This window comes from Fistularia commersonii, chromosome 18 (assembly GCF_037954325.1).
Source record: "Fistularia commersonii isolate RoL2024-O1a breed Wild chromosome 18, RoL_Fcom_v1.0, whole genome shotgun sequence".
Classification (NCBI taxonomy): Eukaryota; Metazoa; Chordata; class Actinopteri; order Syngnathiformes; family Fistulariidae; genus Fistularia; species Fistularia commersonii.
Genome location: NC_141301.1, coordinates 13,189,957 through 13,208,991, shown reverse-complemented (window position 1 = coordinate 13,208,991; position 19,035 = coordinate 13,189,957). Strand labels below are relative to the sequence as shown.

Here is a 19,035-nt window from a genome sequence, read left to right as displayed (position 1 = left end):
GGGGGTAATCCTGCTAATTGAAGGCAAAGATTGCGGTCCGTATGAATAAAAATGTGAATTCAAAGAGGCACCATACCAGCTACAGTCAAGATGTTTGATATAGACCATAACATTTGCCCCAGATGTCCCGAGTTAGCCCATGACACACGGATATTGAAGGAAAGGGGCCTGAAGCAATGATTTCAAAGGAACTTTTTTGTTGTGTTGTTTATGTGCTGCTGTGTGCCATCTATTACCTACACTTTTGGAAACAAAGCAATGTTTTCTAAGAATTCTGAAAGTGCATTGCATGCTTCAGTTTTACCAGTGTATTTTTATATACACACGGAAATCCAGTTTAGTCTGGGTCAAAAAAAAAAAAAAATCCAGAGTAATTTCTGGCTTGGAGCTAAACCGTCTAATTCTAAGAAGTACAACAGGCCCCAGTCTTCATGGAAGACAGGGAGCAAAACAGCATCGCTTCAAGGAAAAATGTCCAAAAATCTGCCCCACTTGAGTCCGTGTTCCTGTATAGGCCCTTATGAAACAGCTGCACCCTCAACCTTGAATTGCCAACTTGCGAGTTAGATAACCTTTGATATGAAATTAAATAAGTCACCACCCAGATGATTTAATCCTGATCTTGGAAAACACCAGTACTGCTTGTATGAGAGGATGTCATGTAAACATTTATTAAACATTAAAATTGTTAAAATTCCTGAGACTGAGTGCTTTTCGGGTTTTCGTCCCGTGAGATCTTTGTCTTCTTGGGGAGAAGGCTCGCCTGGATATTGGGAATCACACCCCCCTCTGAAATCGTGACCCCGGCCAGCAGCTTGTTGAGTTCCTCGTCGTTTCTCACCGCCAACAAGATGTGGCGCGGCGCAATACGTAGCTTCTTGTTGTCACGGCTGGCGTTCCCCGCCAGCTCCAGAATTTCAGCGCAGAGGTATTCCAGCACAGCTGACAGGTAGACGGCGCTGCCGGTGCCCACTCGCTCGGCATAGTTGCCCTTCCTGAGCAGTCTGTGGATGCGACCCACCGGGAAAGTGATCCCTGCCCTGGACGACCGGGAAACTCCAGTTTTGGTTTTGGCCGCTGCTTTTTTTCCACGGCCGGACATCTTCAGGCTCTGTTTACGTTATAGGGCGAATAAAATGTGACATTAGCTCAACAATGACTTCCACACATCTCAGTCTATGCAAATAATAAAAGGCCTTTGCGGGGTAAAAGAAGGCATCTGCACAGCTTTCCATCAGCAGACACACAACGCTTTCACTTGTTACTTACTAAGTCTGTTTGCTAAGACGCCAGGCAGGAACAGCACATTGAAATCTACAGTGCTGCTTTTATATAAGTTTGCCGTTGAAGCTGATTGATGCCACCTGGCTCCTCTGCAGCCCGGCTGTCCAGCGTTACTTCACTTTGACATCAGCAGCTGCAGCAGCAACTTCCCGCTTGCATTCATTTTAGAAATCGACACTTCAAGATGAGATTTTGTTCTCTCCTGTCGGATTAAATCAGTCTTTCTGATCTTTTTTAGCTTTTATTTCTGCGAAACAAGACAGGCCGGGGGTTGCGATTAGACCAATGTTAAACACCTGTGGCCTGAATGACCCCGAAAACGTGGCGGACCGAAGCAATATAAGAAACATAACTTTGACAAGGATCAGGGTCGATTAGAAAGCAAAAGATGCTGCATTTTCCACATGTTTGCAGTGGCAGCAGGTTATTTCTACATTTGTTCAGTTTGGGAAATTTAATTTCAGAAAGGGAAAGTAGTGACTGATTTAGCCCTCAAGATTCAATTTGATTTTAATAGAGTCCACCTCACATGGCTCAGAGGGACATACATGGAACATTATAATACAGTTCAATAGAATTTGACTTGTGCTCAGCAACTTGTCAAATTAGATGTTTAATGCTGACAACAATGACGTGAGGGTAGTGTGAGCTTTAGTTACTTTGCAAATAAAGATAAATAAACGAGCAGGTGTGTTGGGCAGGTATTGCCCTTGGTTTTATCAGACTTCTGTCACGCAGTGTGTTAGATCAACCCTTGCACCAGTGTATTCTGAATCATCAGTATCAGAATACCTTATTGATCCCCCAGAGGGGAAATTGCTTTTCGTCGGAAGCAGCACCTGCTACAGAGTCAAGTGGGGAAGAATCAAGATAGAACTCTATATAAAAACACAGAATAAAATAGTAAATCATAAAGATAAGATAGAAAGAACAGTAAAGAGCAAAAGAGAGAAATAAAAATACAGATAAAGGTATGCATAAATATATAAAAATATATGTAACGTATATACATGTGTATTCACAAGTACATGTATAAGATAACATGTTTCTGATGGTCTGCAAGATCAAACGGCTATGAATTAAAATTAACAATTTAGTCTCATGATTGGAGTCAGGATTAGGCAGTTTTTCTGATGCAAACTTGGAAAAAATATTCACTTTGGGATAACACTTTTATTCTTGAGCTGCTGATGAGTGCTTTGGCCGATCCTGTCCAGGTCTGCTAAAGAATTCTTCTGTGTTCGACGGTAACTTTACTCTCAAATCATAAAATATGTCTTTATGACACACAACTCTACTTCCGTGACTTTTTTCTCCGCGGGTTTGCTTGGAGCGTGGGTTACGGCTTATAATCTGTCCGGGTGAATAACTCAATCATGTCATTCATAATGAAATATAAAAAATGCCAAAGTACACAAAGTACAGTTGTTTTTTTTACCTTCTCTTTCACAATAACAATATCTCTTAAAGTGCGCTGGGTGAAACAGCAGAGGGCAGCACAGGCCCGAGCTTCACCCTGCAGCCTCCTGGGCGGGCGTTTTATTGTGCGATGAAATATGATATGATAATGTAAACAAGCCATTCTTAATGATGGAGCCGTTATAAAACAGCACTTAAGGTGTCACGGCCATTTAGTGTTTGATTATCGGCCCGGCGGTGTCAGTGCGCCTCTCCCGGTTGCCTGATGTGATTACCGACGACGTCCAGGTGAGTGATGACTCATGTGAGCTCGGCCACGGCTCCGGAGAGAAAATAAAGATTAATGAAAGATCTCGAAGGCAGCTCGTGATTGGCGGGCCGACCTTATGATGTCACGTCGGCATTTGCTCAAGGATGGACGCGTTGGTAAAAGTTCATCAGGTTCTCTCCTTCAAGGACGCTTTGACTCGTGGACCTTCTCCACCCATTTCTCACCTGTCTTTTGGAAGGTGAAAAACCTCGGTCTTGTTCCCGGTAATTTTCTTTGACAAAGCAATCCCGCCCGGAGGCCCACATCCTATTTTTTATGTGTTTAGCCTCCTGTAACGGTAGTAGTTGTTATGAATCATTTCTTTCTCGCGTATCCATAGCGCATATCACTTTTTACAACTACCGGACCTGCAGATCCATCTCCCTGACAACTGAGTAAACTTCATCTGTTAAAAGTTCAAAGCGCATGAGCTGGCGTACGTGCACGCACACACACACACACACACACACACACTCACACACACATGCAAATACAAACACACACACATGCGGCTAACATTATTCCACAAACACCGAACACATCGGCAGGTCTGTCCTCATCCTCTTATTCTCAGAGTATCTTTTTCCCCACATCTGCACTCTGGGATTCTGGAAACAGTAAAATTCCCTGTAGCTACAATATATCTTTAAGTGCATTCCTATATTGAAGTAACTCTATATGCGCTCCCTCTTGACTCATCACCTTTTCTCGGCGGAGGAGTTTGCGCGTCCCGGAAGCCGAGGTGTTTGATTTAGATCTACCCCGACTGATTGAAACCACTGGGCAACGAGGCACCTGGTCCGGATTTGGGAATCAGGGCACCCTTCTGGAACCGGGCCCGAAGAGGGACCTGGCGGACGTCCGGATCCGAGCCCGCGGGGCCCGGGATCACCTCCTGCAAGGTGGAGAAACAATGGGCCCGGCGGCAAACGAACGTCGAGACCCGTCAAATTCTATTTCTGTCCTTTTGATAAGAAATGTTCTCTATCGACACAGGAAGAAAGGGATACATATTCAGAGAAAGTTTATCTCACGGCTCTGACGGCACAACATTTACAACCGGAATCAGCGGCTTGGTGCTGTTTTTTTGCCCCCCAAATCCTAGTTTTTGCATGATACTTTAAACGCACGGAATAGGAATTTCATTCGCCGGCACGAAATGAGCAGAATTATCATCGCAAAGCTCAACGTCTCGGGAAGCGAGTCACCGCGATTTAAAGGCAACCGGTTCTGTTCTTTGTGTGATTCCAACCCCCTTTTCTATTTCTACTGACAGTGACACATTGAGAGGAGAAAGCCAGCGGGAGAGGCACATTCTGACTGTCGAGATTAACTTTAAAACGTGGCAAAGGGCCAATCACGGGGCGGCGGGAAGACAAATTGAGCGAGGACCTTCCCAACAGGGTGTCCTTGGACAGATTGGATGTGATTCGGTTCAACCTCTCAACTTCGTCCCGACATGAGGAGAACGGGACGGCGCTCGGCAGCCCGTCATTGAGCGACTCCCAATGCGAACGGCTGACTTTCAAGCGACTGCGCGCGAAGTAAAAGTCAGCGGAAGACCGGATCGGACCGCGAGCTGCGATTTCTCACACCGGTCGAGACGAAGCGTTCTTTCGTCCGGTCCCCTCGAGGGTCTGAGTCTGGACGGAGTCTGATTGCTCTCCGTATTTATTAGCAACAGTAGCTCGTATCGACGGGGAAAGCTGTCGGGTGATTTACACCGATGGCAAAAACAGACACCACGGCCCGACATGATGCATTTTTAGATAAGTAGGGAAAGTCGCACGCTCCGCTCTCCGATTCTGATTTTCTGAATGTACATGCAAGCGTACATTTTAAACGAACAGATGAAGGCCTCCGCTGTCTTTTTGCCCGATAACGGCTGCTGTGCTCTTACTCCGACGACTCACATTCACGGATATGCAAGTTGTAGGCTAAAGGAAATGATGTCTAATCGTAATTAATCATCTGTATGAATAAGATTCAAGGGATGGTAACTTCTTTCACACCTGTAGACGCGCATGTAGGTCGGCGGACTCGCGTTTGGAAAGTGCGGCGCCGATATTTGAATTATTGCCAATCCGAACATGGCACCGATCTCGAACCTCTCTGAGTGGTTCATCATCTTTTCATCGTCAACCGCTTCCCTCCCGATCTCGCCGTTTCCCAGATGATATTGATATTTCGCCCAGACGGCGAAGCGAAGGCGTCGAAGTCGTCTGGGCCTCTGGTAATTCGAAGCTAATGCGCCACGACAATTACCGTGACTTGTCACCAGTCGTCGGAGGGTAAGTGTTTCTCAGATGCGACTCACTTTAATTAAGAAACCTTACAGAGCCTCCGCTCCGGGTTCCCAAAGGCTGTCGCCTCCTAAAAATTCCTGCGAGGTTTTGATTCTTTTTCCGTGATTGTTTCTGCATTAGCCCGGTTCCCTCCAGCTGAAAAAGAGAACTTATCTCAGATATCAGCCATATTTTCCGACGTCTTTGTATTACTTGTACATGTCTTAGAAATCACTGAGAACACCTGCTCAACAGAGCACTAAAATAGGAGTTTCATAAAATTTTCATTAAAATCTGACATTTTTTACATCATCTAAACTTTTCATATCATTCAGTTCTGTTATATATCAGGGAATTCTGAAGTTTCTATTAACGTCATCTTAATAGACTGCAACATTTTCAGGTGCTTTACAAAGTACTTTTTCGTTTTTTTTTTTTTTTTATTCTGATAGTGACAAGAATTGGAAACGTACGACAAAACTAATGATCCGGAAGAAAGACGGAAAAATCATAAGAATGACAAACCCCGATAACGATGGCGGCGAGAGCGGCAAACGGCGAGCCGATTTGATGGAAGAGCAGTTGACGGGTGATGCTGGCGAGGACAGATGGGCTAAGAATTTAAGACAGCACGAAACACAAGACAGTAAAAAAAGGACATAAAAAAATATTAAAAACCGACAGTGCCGACATCTTAAAGCCTTTAAGATGTCGGCACGTTTTGATTCCTTTAAGTTGAAGGAATCAATCTGAATAGCGTGTCAACCGAATTCTATAATAATAAATGAATTCATTCATCATCTACTGCGCTAATCCTGCACCCGGGGTTGCGGCGTGGACGTGGAACCTACGCATGCTGTCATTGGCCGAGAGCCGCGGTTTACCCCGGACTGGCCAATCACGGCGCCACATATAGATTCGCTCTGTCATTCACACATCTGGACAATTTTAGGGGCAGAGGTGTCAAACGCAAATACACAGTGTGCCAAAATTCAAAACTGGGACAAAGTCGCGGGCCAACATTGATATTTATTAAAAAAAAATCTTCCTCCAGATGTAACACTGACCCTTTTCACCCAAACAAGTTGTGCTTAAAAACTGTATATGGAACAAGCAAAGATTAATGCTAGGCAATATATAACTTAATATTAAAATTCAAATTCAAATTAAAAAACACATCAATGGAATTTATTATTTGAATAAAAATTACCTAAAAATCGTGTGCTTCTTTTTATTTGCAACTTTCTGAGTTAAATATTTAACCTTTTACCACAGGCTGATAATACATGCAAAAATAAAATAATAATAATAATAATGATAGTGCATCAAGAAAACATTCATTATAGCTCAATCAGCTACACACTGATCTACTCTGATTATCTGCCTTACTTTTTGCTATTTTTTGGAAGGGTAGTACATTACCAGTATTAGCATAAGGTTGCTATGATAACTGTCAACAGAGGAGAAGACGTTTATGGGTCCTGTTGTGATTTTCATGCCAAAACACCAGCAGAGCATTCTGGGATTTGTGATATTAGAGGTACATACGCTGCAGGCTATAATACCGGAGGGCCGGCACATATTATTTAGTATGGCTTTTGGGGCCAAAAATAATTACACTGCGGGCCACTCTTGGCCCACGGGCCAGAGTTTGACACCTGTGATTTAGGGCCTCCAATGAAGCGCCCGCATGTTTTTGGATCGTGGGAGGAACATGGAGACTCCATGCAGAAAGGCCTCCAGCTGGAATCCAAACGGCGACCTTCCAGGTACGAGGCAGAAAAATCACCGCCGTTAAATGAAAAACTTGCCAGCACAACAGAGCAGCGACGCTGGTGGAGAGTTCTCACAGGATTCCAGGGGATCCAAACTCTCTCTGTAACTCTCTATTAGTTTTGCGACTGCTGAGTGTCTTGTCTAAGAAATATATTCGAGGCCAGCGTGATGCCTTCCTGATGATCCAGCGCGACAAATATAAATCTTCCCGTACTTAACATTATTAGAACTATTAAGTCTGACTCAACTCCATTTGTCGAAAAGCCGCTCCAAACTCAAGGAAGCTCCGTCATGTTTGCCTGTTGCGTGCGGAGGCCGATTCCCGACGCTTTCCAGCACTTCAGTGGACAAACTGCCTTCCGTCTGAGCCAAATATTCCACATTTCGACTCATCTGTCCAGAACACCTGCTGCCGTTTTTCTGCGCCACAGTTCTTGTTATTTCCTGCACAGATGACTTGCAGGTCTTACCACAGAGATCACATTTGACCAGACCTCTGCAGACTCTAGATGTCTAGAGTCCAGGGCCTCGCCGCTCTCTGCCAGCACTGCTGGAGACCAGGTGATGCGTCTTGCGTCTGCTGCGCTCAGTTTCCTTGGCCGATCGCTGAGTTTCCTGTCCTCAAACTTTCCTGTTTCTGCAGAACAGCTTGGAGAGCGCACACATCACCAAAGCGCCGCGTGTGAAAGACCTCGCTCTCGCAGAGTGATCGTCCTGTGCCATGATTCTCTTGTCATGCGTCTTGCGGTGTAAAGTTTTTATACTCCTTCTCTATTGTGTGTGTGGCTTTGGCTGACTTTTGTTTCAACCCTTATCTCGTTTCATCCCTCAGCGCAGGATAATAGTTTCTGTCAATGATGCTTTCATTTTGTCCTTTTGTACAAAGTTTCAGACTTTAGCAGATGGTGTTCGTATGCCTCTCGAATGCTATCTGGCGTAAGGTATTATAGACCGTTTATCTTGACGAATACACATTTTTTTAAATCAAGCACTTTTCATGGTTTTGAATGACCGGTTTCTGTAGTTGTTGTGTGCGAGTTTCACGGGGTAATCTGATTACATAATGTAGGAACATCCCGCATGATGGGGTAAGTGTTGTCGACTCACAGCTGTTATCTGATGATCGTAAAGAATTTGTGATATATCTGTGTGTTAAATGAGTAATGCAGTACACAGGAGTTTGACTTCTACTCTTGTTCCAATGTCACCAAAGCGTTTGCGCGTTTTATATTCCCTTAATGAAGCCGCTGATTTGCCAAACGGCTGTTGCCAAATGATGCCGACCGTAAGACGCCAAAGTGATCATTTGTTAACTTTTTCTGTGAAATTTCAAAAAAAAAAAAAAAAAAAAGTTTTGGCATTTGCTTGAAATTTGGCTTCACTGTTTAATAAAAAAAAAAAAACAACCTGAAATACCTAAATTGTGTAGAGGCTCAAGCAGAAATGGCAACGTCGCGATACGTTACGACAAAATGATTTAAACATAGCCCTTGATAGGAACGGTATGATCAATGGAGCGTATGGAGGGTAACATTATCAATATGGGATCTATATTGCATTTGGCAAATTATAGCACTAAGTGCTCATTACTGCTGAGCCCCATGAAGGCACGCCGGCCGACCAGCAGCATTTATCGTCCGCCGAGAAGCGGGGAAAATGTAACTGCGACAGCGACAGATTAATTCCCTTTTAGAATAATTGACTCTGCCGCGGAGAGCTTCGCCGTGGACGGAACAGGGTGGCCATGAAGATTTCCTGGAAACCAATACTTTGGACGGTCCTGCAGTCCTGGAACTCAACCAGCCATTGCTGAAATATACTTCCGCTCAGTAATAACACCACAGAATGTACCAAATAATGTATATATATATATATATATATATATATATATATATGTTTAGCTTGAGAATGGCAGTTCCCCTATGCGGTTTACTTCTAAGACACCTGGATGTTACCATGTTATATTTAAAAAGTAACATCGGGAAGGGAATCGGCTGTTTGGTGAAGTCAAAGGCAGATGATTTATAGATTTATGAATATTTATGATTGATAATTTATAAATGCCCAACTGTGATCGATTCGTGTATACTATTGTATTTTTACTTTTTAACCCTCATATTATGTTAAGGGTCAATTTGACCCATTTGACCCATTGACCCAATGGGTCAAATTGACCCTGAACATAATATATGGGTTAAGAACCTATGACAGCATTCTCAACTGGACAATGTGTTTTTTTTTCGCATGAAAATTGTCAAAGACTTTTCAATTATCCTGATGCCTCCACAGTTCAAGGAAAGGAGGAATAAATAACAATGACCTCCAGACATATCCGCTGTTGATGAGGCTATCTCCTGCTGTGTCAACGGCTCCTCTCGCTGATTAAATGTGACGGATTTTAAAGGGATAGCATTGCCCTCACGCAGTGCCGCGACGGAGGCGGCTCCTTCCCCGGTATTTCTGAGAAATGTTTATGAAAGCGGGCGGCAGGGTGGCGAAATTCAAGTCCGGTTGCCACGACAGGAACATTTCGACAAGAATTTCCATGTTCTCGTCATTGTTTTTTTCCACCGGGTTCCTCCAACAGTCCAAAAACAAGCAGGAGGTACGATTAATTGGAATTAAAATCTGTTTTTGATTTTGGTAACACGCTAAGCTAAGTGAACCTCCGATAGGCCCCGTCAATGCTTTTATCGTTGACCTCGCTCGGCTTTCACGCCTATATTTCTGTGAGTTATTCGGAGAAAACGTTACGATTTAGTCACTTGTTGGGCGATTCATTGAGCCCGTTTGAGAAGCGATGTCTTAACTGAGCGTTGAAAATCCTCCGTAGCTCTGCTGCACAGCCATCATCCATCCATCAAAGTGATAAATCTGAAGAGCGAAGCCTTTCAGAGCTAAAAAGGCAAATCTAAAAATTGCAAATAAACCTGGAATGGATCAACTAAAAGCGACCTCGCAAACTGAATAGCTGCCTCCTCGATGCTGTTTTCGTCGGGCCGCGGTAAAAGAATATAGTTATCTGTTTCCAACAGCAGCAGACCCTGTTCTAACTATTTTAGGAAATTCAGATTTTTGGACATGTCAAGAATATCATTCTTCCCCTTCACTTCCCACGCCCTTCCCTCCACTCCTCTCCAACCACCACCTCCACAACGCTCGTCTTTCGCGTCACCCCGCTACGCATCCGTAATCCCCCTCAGGTACTAATCCAGCTGTGATGGCTACCATATGTCCATACCATAAGAAAACCATATCCCTTTTTTTTAAAAAAAAAAAAAAAAAGAGCAGGAAAACACCGCGTGGATCTCGGGGAAAAATAAAAAAAAAAACGAGAGCGGGATCTGATCTGGCACCGAGCGCCGGTGTGTGGGAATCGAGAGACGCGGCGAATCCTACGCCACGTCATTAGAAGGGGAGGAAAGACGGACAAAGAGATTTTCCATCGTACCCAGCCACCCATCCCACCTGTGAAAAACTACCATTCCTCCCTTCTTCTCAACCATCTGTTTTTCCTCTTTTTACTTTCTGCATTTCTTTCTTTTCAGCCATTACTTGCTTTGGCTGCCTTTCCCCTCCCTCGCTCCTCGGTCCCTTTCCTGCCCCCTCTCTCCTCCGCACACCCCTGGTACCTCATCATCCAGCACACGCCGGCAAACATGCGCAGAACACACACATAGGCATTTACGCGCTCCATTTCTTTAGATGTTCATTTCCGTCCGTCTCTGATGTCTTCTCGTGGAGTTTCCTGTTCCCAGCCCCGCCGCTTCCCTGAGAACGGCGGTGTAGGAAGTGGCAGTCCTGGCATTTGTTCCTCCCCTCCCCTCCGTCACGTAGAAAGAAAGACAGAAATGGAACTCGACCGCGGAGGCTTCCGTCCAATTAGGATTTTCGGTCTCTGTTACAAAAATACTGTTGTTGAAAAAGGTCTTTTTTTTTCCAGAAAAGTACCCCCTCCCTCCCCTCCATTCACGGGACAAACGGTAAAACCCTGCTCGCTAATAAACTCGGCGTATTTCACAGCCGGAGGTTTCCCGGAATTGCTTTAATTCTTTCGACAGAAACAATTCCCATCCTCTCGCTCACTTTCTCGGGACGTTTGGCCTGTTTTCCTCCAACATAAACATGCAAAAGCTCAATCTACGACTGGATCCATATATCTATATAAACATCTCTATATAAAGTATAAATGAAACATTACATGCCGCGGCATGGTAACTTTTATTTCCCATTTTACATCTCGATGAAAGAAAACACATTATGAATTTCTGTTCCAGGCATTCGTGTGTATTCATGGATCCAAACCCAGTTTGATGCGGACACATGGTGGAAGCCCTCTTTTTGTTTGACAACAAGCCCAAAACTTTCCTTTCTGACAAGCAGCAAAGCATCCCAAAATAGAAAATAAAACGAATAAAAGGATATAAATGCGTTTTGTCATAATCCCTTCCCCCGTATATGACACCACCAAGCCAGAGTCAGCATCGTACATATGTTACATTTTTTGAAACCGTTTCACGTCTTATTCTTTTGTCACAGCAGCGTCAAAATAATGTTGAAAATAAAGATGAATATAAAAATAGACAGTTAGAAGGCAGAAGATAGGAAAGATATACACGAATAAATAGACAGCAGGGAGACCGACAACAGAAACAAGTGACTCAATCTCACATTCTTGTTAGAAACCATTGGCAAAATCACTGAAATCGGGCCTGCGAGCGCACACACACACACACACACACACACACATACACACATAAACACACACACATCTTGATGATTGTCAGAATACATTTTCAGGTGCTACATCAGTGGGGGAAAAACACATTTTCCTATGAAAATAGAGCCTTGTGTCTCCTAACAGCTCATTCCGAACTCTTTTTAGTTATCTCTTATTCCGCAGTCGGACAGACGTAAACGTAAAAGTCGCATTCCGGCAAATGTCCCGACGCATTCCTTTGCCTTAAAGCGTTCGGCGCCGTTTCCTTAAAAGGACAACGGTTTAAAATTGCACCTGAACGTGTGCGACGGAGGGTCAAATAAGTTGAAGTGATTTCCCTGTGAAGTGCAGATCACACACACACACCCGCTTTCTGAAATATTTCGATCGTTGTGTCGTGTCCCGTCTCCTCTTTGTCATATTTTCGCTTCCGTTTCCCCATCTGTTTTTTTGCCGCTCTTTAAATTTTCCTTTACTCATCTATCTGAATCGCACGCCTCCGATTCGCTCCCCTCAGGTCGGTCAATAAATGTTCAAATAGCATGTTGCCGATCCGCGCCTCGTGTTTGTTTGCGCTCGTGTCTGTGTCGGGGAAGGAAGACGACGCTCTCCTCGGGGTTTGTTTTTCTCATTCTGGCGACGGACCTGAAAGTTGATTTATGTTATTGTTTTGTTGCTTTGACCAGAACAGGACTGGGGAAGGGCCGAGGTGACAGAGCCATAAATCCGAGGGTGGTTAAGAACAACGTTGTTCCGCTGGTCACTTGTGACTTTGGCGAGGTGTTTTTTTTTTTTTTTTTTTTTTGTCGATCCGGTGTTTGTACCAGACTGAAACTGTGCATACTTATTCAAAAGTGAATTTGAAAAGCACCCTAGCGGAGAATACAACTCGATTTATTCGATTTATGTTGATTTCAAGAGATTCGGATCTGGCAGAAGGCCTGCGGTGAAAAGCAGGGAAAGAACTAGACGGGACGATTGTTCGCTCTTCAAGTCCCGATCACGATAATCAATTATCGAACTGCTCGAGAAACCTCTTTTTGACTGCTCCGCGAAGAGCAACAAGTATTCGGCAGCACATACTGCACAGCGGGGGTGGCAAGCTCAAATACACAGCGGCCCAAAATTCAAAACTAGGATAAAGTCGCGGGCCGACATTGATATTTATTGAAAAAAAAATCGTCCTCAGATATAACAATGAACCTTTTCATTTGGACCCAAATCTTCATTCTATACAACACATAATATTGTACACGTGTAAAATTGAAATTCAAATGAATCATATGGCATTCATTTCTTGAAAAACAATTAAATACAACTTGTATGCCTCTTTATCTGCAGCCCCCTGAATTGAATTTCAACAATAACCTTTTTCCACAGGCTAATAATAATGTAAAAATAAAATAACAATAATAAATCAATTAACTAATAATAATATCCTTCGATGAACGTGAAACCATTCAAGCCCGTCTCTTGGAGTAGCAAGAAAAATCGTGTAAAGAAATCGGTAATTATAGCTCAGTTTGCTACACACTGATCTACTCTACCTTTTTTTTTGTCAATTTTCAGAGTAGTAGCACAGTGCTAGTATTAGCATAAGGTCGCTATGACTACTGTCAACGGAGGAGTAAGGCTTTTACAGGTGCTGTCGCGGTTTTCGCGCCAAAACAACAGAAGAGCGTTCTGGGATTTGTCGTATTAGCGGTACATGCGCTGTAGGGCCAGCTCTAATAGTCATTTGGTGTGGCTTTGCCGGCCAAATATTATTACACTGCGGGCCAAATTTAGCCCGCGGGCCAGAGTTTGACACCTATGCTGTACAGTTTGTGCAGGAATAGAAATAGAACAGCAGGTTTTTGTCCACCCGTGCTTCCAACGTCCTTCACAAAAACATATTTAATGCATGAACTGTTTAGAAGGTCTCTGGTTCAATTCCAACAGTGTGTTCTGCGTGGGGTTCCCCCGGGTTCGCCCAATGGCAGCTCAGGTCTGCTCCTCGCCACCCCGACCGCAGGACAAGCTGTTCGGTCAATGAAGGGAGGAATGAGGGTTTGGCCTGGGTGGGGAAAAAGCCAGTCGGTGAAATCGATTTCTGCAGGAGAAAAGATAGAGGGGCGTTTTTGAGATAGATTTGCCGTGGCGTGACGGTCAAAATTACTTTCTGGAGGCACCATACTGCTCAACTTCAGAGTATTAATTCCCGCACAGACGTCATTTTAAACCACGTGGTCGTTTTCATCCCACCAAATTCTGCGCAAAGTGCTTTCACGCAATAATCCAAAGAATCGATGTCGATTCGAGGGCTGAACGCAAATATAAACAGCATCATTACTTCTTTGATCATTTCGAAGAAATGCAACTCGCTCCCCCTTTTCCTTCGTAGAGAGCAGGTAACGACAAACGCAGGAAATCTATTGTTCAAACTGGGAAATCAGAAGTTCTGCACTTGCCAGACGACGTCTCTCCGCGATTACTGATATTTACATGCGCGATAACTTTGCCCACTACGATGTCTGTGTCATAGATATTCTCACATTTCCTCCTGCTGTGATTTGATGGAGTCAACACTCCCAGCCTTCAGTTCCTGAGTTGCTTCCTATATAAACTAAAATGGGGTGTGAAGGATGTTTATACAACCTCTTTTAGGTGTTTCCATTCCGCGACCGAACCCCAGTCAGGATGTTTCTCTCTCTCTCCTAATAAAACATAATATCCTTTTAAATTATATTGGAATTCTGTTATGGTTTTCAACTTCTTTTGCCAGGCATCTACAAAACAAGTATAATGTGGACACCTGCTACAGCGCTCACTGTTATTACAAAAGGTTTTGTCGAAGTCCCGAAAGCTCTCAGATGGAAACGCTCCATGGCCTCTTGGCTGGCTTTTCTCATCCTCCTTCCTACTGACTTTTGTCACGATCTGCCAAATGCGAAGCTCATAGCATCCCGACCCTCACACACACACACACACACACACACTCTCGCACACCTGATGTTGACTCAGACCAAGTTTTGGGAATCTGCAGGACCATGTGTCAGCCTGGCTTGATGTCAAGTGTGTAAATACTTCCAGTAAACTGATCTCAGCTGGACATCGGATTGATAGTGAAATAGTTTATAAAAATCTGGATTTTGAATTGATCTCAGTTAAATTGGGGCTAAAAAAAAAAAAAAAATCAAGGGGTGAAACAGAATTGTAAAGGGGATTTATATTTTACAGACGTCTCAGCCTACGCCCAATTTTGATATATAGTGACGTCGTGAAACGGCCTTAGATGAAATTGCGTGGTGATAACTGTGTGCATTGCACGGAGAGTCTGCAGAGGAACCTGATTATCCTCCAGACCTGACTCTCGAGAAAAGGAAATAACTATTGCACACTCACGGACAAACACAGAGACAAGTGGTGATTTACATTTGTTAATGTGTGTGTGTGTGTGTGTGTGTGTGTGGGTGGGGGGTGGGGTTGTCTGCGTTAAAACCCCTGCTGCCAGTTGATCATTCGGTCTTGGAATGTGTTATTTACACTAGCATGCCAGCGGTCTCACTGGAGTCTTAGCTCATCATTTCGTTCTCAGGCAGAATAATCTACTCCCCATCAGCCCACCGGACAAGATTAGAGGGAACATATCAGTCTTTCCATCACTTTGCCTTTGCACTGTTCCCACCCTTCCTCCCTTTGGAGTTGCAGCTCGGCGCTCACGGCGCGGAAGAAGGGAAGGAACAGAAAACATGTGTCCTCAGAGCAGACGAAACATTTCTTCCCGACGGGTACGTAAAGGTGCTCACGAACGGCGGCGTTGTTCCTTCGCTTGAGACGACAGATTGCCGGTTTGGACGGACGAGATCGAAGCGTCCGAGCAGGTGGAGGGATCGCCTCCTTAGGCAACCATTACAGCGGGAGGTGATGTAAGACTTTTAAATATTTGCTAACCCTCAAAGTTGACCTCATGTTTGGGCTCCTACTGTTGCGTAACATCATGAAATACCTGAAGAGGCACAACACTTTTTCCACTGGTAAACATGTGTACTTAATTCCCCGCGGAGCAGAGCATACCTCAATCCAGTCGGCCCTTACGCAATGCCTCCAAGTCACTCTTACTTGTATGTTGAGTATTATCTCCCCCATTTAACTGCGCAAACCTTTTCCGTCTATCGTCGGACATCATTGAGTCAGTGCTCGCAGCCTAGTTCCCTTCCCTTCTGCAGAAGTTCTCGGGCGACTCGGCAGAGGCCAGGACTAAACCGCCCGCTACTCGACGTAACGAAGACAAAGGAGTAGGCGGCGGACTTTGGGAAGTAGAGGACCTGTCCAAACCCCATCTCCATCAATGGGACAGATGTTCACATCAAGTACCTGGGCGTCCATAGACACAATAAACTAGACTGGACTAGTTTATTCACAACTGCCGTATACGAGAATGGTCAGAGCTGCCCGTTCTTCCATAGGGGACTCGGGTCTTTCAACGTCTACAGAGCCATGCCGCAGATGGTGGAGTCCAGTTGGCCAAAGGCAGCCGACGCTAGCAGACTTAATAAGCTCATCGGGAGGGCTGTCTCCATCTTGGGGGTTGAATCGGACTTGTTTGTGGACGAGTTTGACAAGAGGATGCTGAAGAAGCCGCTCAGTATCACAAACAACGCCTCTCGCCCCTTGCATGCTGGACTGAAGGCCTACCACAGCACTTTCGGCCGTAGACTGAGACCACCGAGGAGCACCACAGAAGGTCTTTTTTACCTGTGGCCATCGTACGATATAACTCCTTCCCTTTGTGCAAGAGGGAAATCTGACAGCAATAAAATCAATATCATTTTTCCAGTGAATGTATGTGATTTTGTAGCCTTCCGGCAAAAGAATTTCCTTCGGTATTAATAAAGTTCTATTCTATTCTAGTCTTTCTCGAGGCACCGCCACAAAGATTAATCCATGTCACTATCTTTCTACATTCCTTTCTGCAGGCTGACGGTATAAAACGCTTGTATTCTAATCAAAGAAATGCTCAATGTTGCCGCATATGGACATACGGTTAACGTGCCCGTCGCAGAGCAAAAAGGTTTGCATCTTCTCCTTGTCTGGGTTGTCTGCAGGCTCTGTCCGAAAAAAAAAACCAAAACAAAAAAACACTCACACGTACGTTAGGTTAAGTTGCAACTCCAAATTGTCTGCAGGTGTGATTGTGAGTGAACGCTCAAAGATGACCCTGTGAGGTCAGGGTGTACCCAACCTCCCTGGCGCCAGCACCCCGTCACCCCTTTATCATGAATAAAGGAAGTACGGCTATTTAGCATACGCAAACGTATGTTCATATATTGTCTCCTGGCCTCTTATTATATGCCGATGACACTCCCGTTTTCCCTCAAAACACCAACGGCTGGTTTTGAAGACACAACTAATCGACCTCAGACTCAGATTTAAACTGACAGAGCTACCCTTTCTCCCCGGGACACTCCCCTTTTCCAGACATCCCTCCATCCCCACTGACAGCATGAATGTTCTTTGGCCTCAGACAACCTACTTGCCCTGAAAGAGTTCCCTCTCTTCAACCTCCATCAAATTCGGTCAATCTTTGAAGAGAAGCAGCACGACATTTGGTTGGAGCGCTTCCCTTTGATTACCGCGAGATTCTTCTGGCTGGACTCCCCTGCTGTCCCATGAGCCTGTTACAGTTCAGAATGCTCCTGTTTATCTGGTGTCCAACCAAAGTTCTCTGATTTCACTCCTCATTTTCTTGTCTCTTTGCTGGCCTCCTAGCATCGTATTTAAGACGCCGCTCCTCCCCATTTGAAGTCTCTCATAAGGTTCCCTGGATTCCTCCTCCCTTCTGCACTCTCGCAGCCTTTCTCGCTCCTCTATCGATTCAAGCCAGCTGAGATCCGTCAGCTAAAGGCCAGATCTATAAATACCCACAAAAACTGCATATATTCTTATAAACAGGAACCGGTGGCGGAAATGTCACGACGACAATGCACGCTCTGACCGATGTCATTTGAAATTCACCTGTGGACGGATTTAGATGTATCTTTTTCTTTTGGGAGAGGGAGTAGCATTCTTGCGGCGAGCATCCGTCGACTCCTTCCTTGCTTATCTGTGGATTATTACCCGCAACGCACGCTAGCCAAGGCTTCCTGTGATTGTTCCAAAAAGTTTGAACAGCCCAAAGAGCCTTCAATTGAGAATCACGCCACAGCTGAAGGTCAGATCCCGTTTTTTTCCGGGCTGTAGTTTGGTTTTGGACCAAACGGAAAACTCCCAAAGTCTCAGAAAAGGATGGTGAATCATTAACTTACAGTATCTCTTCCATCTCCGATTGTCCCGGGTTTTGTTGCACAGCAGTGAAGTAAGTTAAAACTGGCGTAAAACCCGATTGAACTGATCCAAAACAGCAAATCGGAGCAAAGCGGCGGTAGAGATGCCCACACCCACCGAGGCGGGCCGAGTGGTAGAACAATGACGCTGCATTAAAGTTCATGATCTTTGGTTACACGCGGAAACATGACCTTAAACGGGTCATCGGAATAAATAAAACCGTCCGAGCTGACCCAATTTAAATTCAGGATAAGGTGTCGCACCAAACATATGGTTTCCAGTCACGATATCTGCAAGAAGAATAACAGCTCGCCAGACGGTCTCCAACATAGTTTTAGTTTGGTTTAAAAAACCAACAAACAAACATAATCATTAATTTTACATGATACACGTGTTTGGATGAAAACGTTCTTATTTTTCTGGCTGAAATAAATATAGCATAGGAGCAGTTCATGATTAGATAAGGCAACAATTACAGAGAAAAGCAGAGCGAGGAGGAAAAGGGAGGTGGCAAGCCAGGAGGAGGAGGAGGGGAAAAAGCAAGATCAGGTCCAATTCTGTGGGGAAGTGGTAGTTTGGGCTGGACGAGTTCACAGATGTTTTAAAGTGCTAATCTGATCTTTATGCCAGGCGTCCCTTCTCCCCGTCTCCTTTTTTTTTTTTTTTTTTTTTTTTTTTTGTTTTCCCCGTCCTGCCTCTTGGAGGGAGCTCGGAAAGGCTGTCTGCGTTAATGCATCTCAGGAGCGTCATGTTCTGCGGCTCCGGCCCTCGTCACTCATCCGCCTGTTATCGGTCCCGCTCTCAGAGTCGGACACATGTGCGCTTTCAATGAAGGGGATCGGAACCCAGGAAAATATAACGAGAAAATAATCTCGCAAAAAGCGCCGCCCATAAGACGGGATGAAGTGAGGTGAACAGGCGGCGGGGAGAGATAG

At 44.6% G+C, this 19,035-nt stretch overlaps 1 protein-coding gene across 1 annotated transcript; it reads right to left on the bottom strand.

The window, feature by feature from the left end:
• Nucleotides 1-688: 688 nt before the first annotated feature.
• On the bottom strand, nucleotides 689-17,925 carry LOC147224452 (histone H2A-like). Its single transcript, XM_086164683.1, has 2 exons — nucleotides 17,792-17,925; nucleotides 689-1,111 (listed from the first exon to the last, which is right to left on the bottom strand). The coding sequence occupies exon 2, from the start codon at nucleotides 1,100-1,102 to the stop codon at nucleotides 689-691; it is 414 nt and encodes a 137-aa protein (XP_086020809.1). The 5' UTR covers nucleotides 1,103-1,111; nucleotides 17,792-17,925.
• Nucleotides 17,926-19,035: the final 1,110 nt, after the last annotated feature.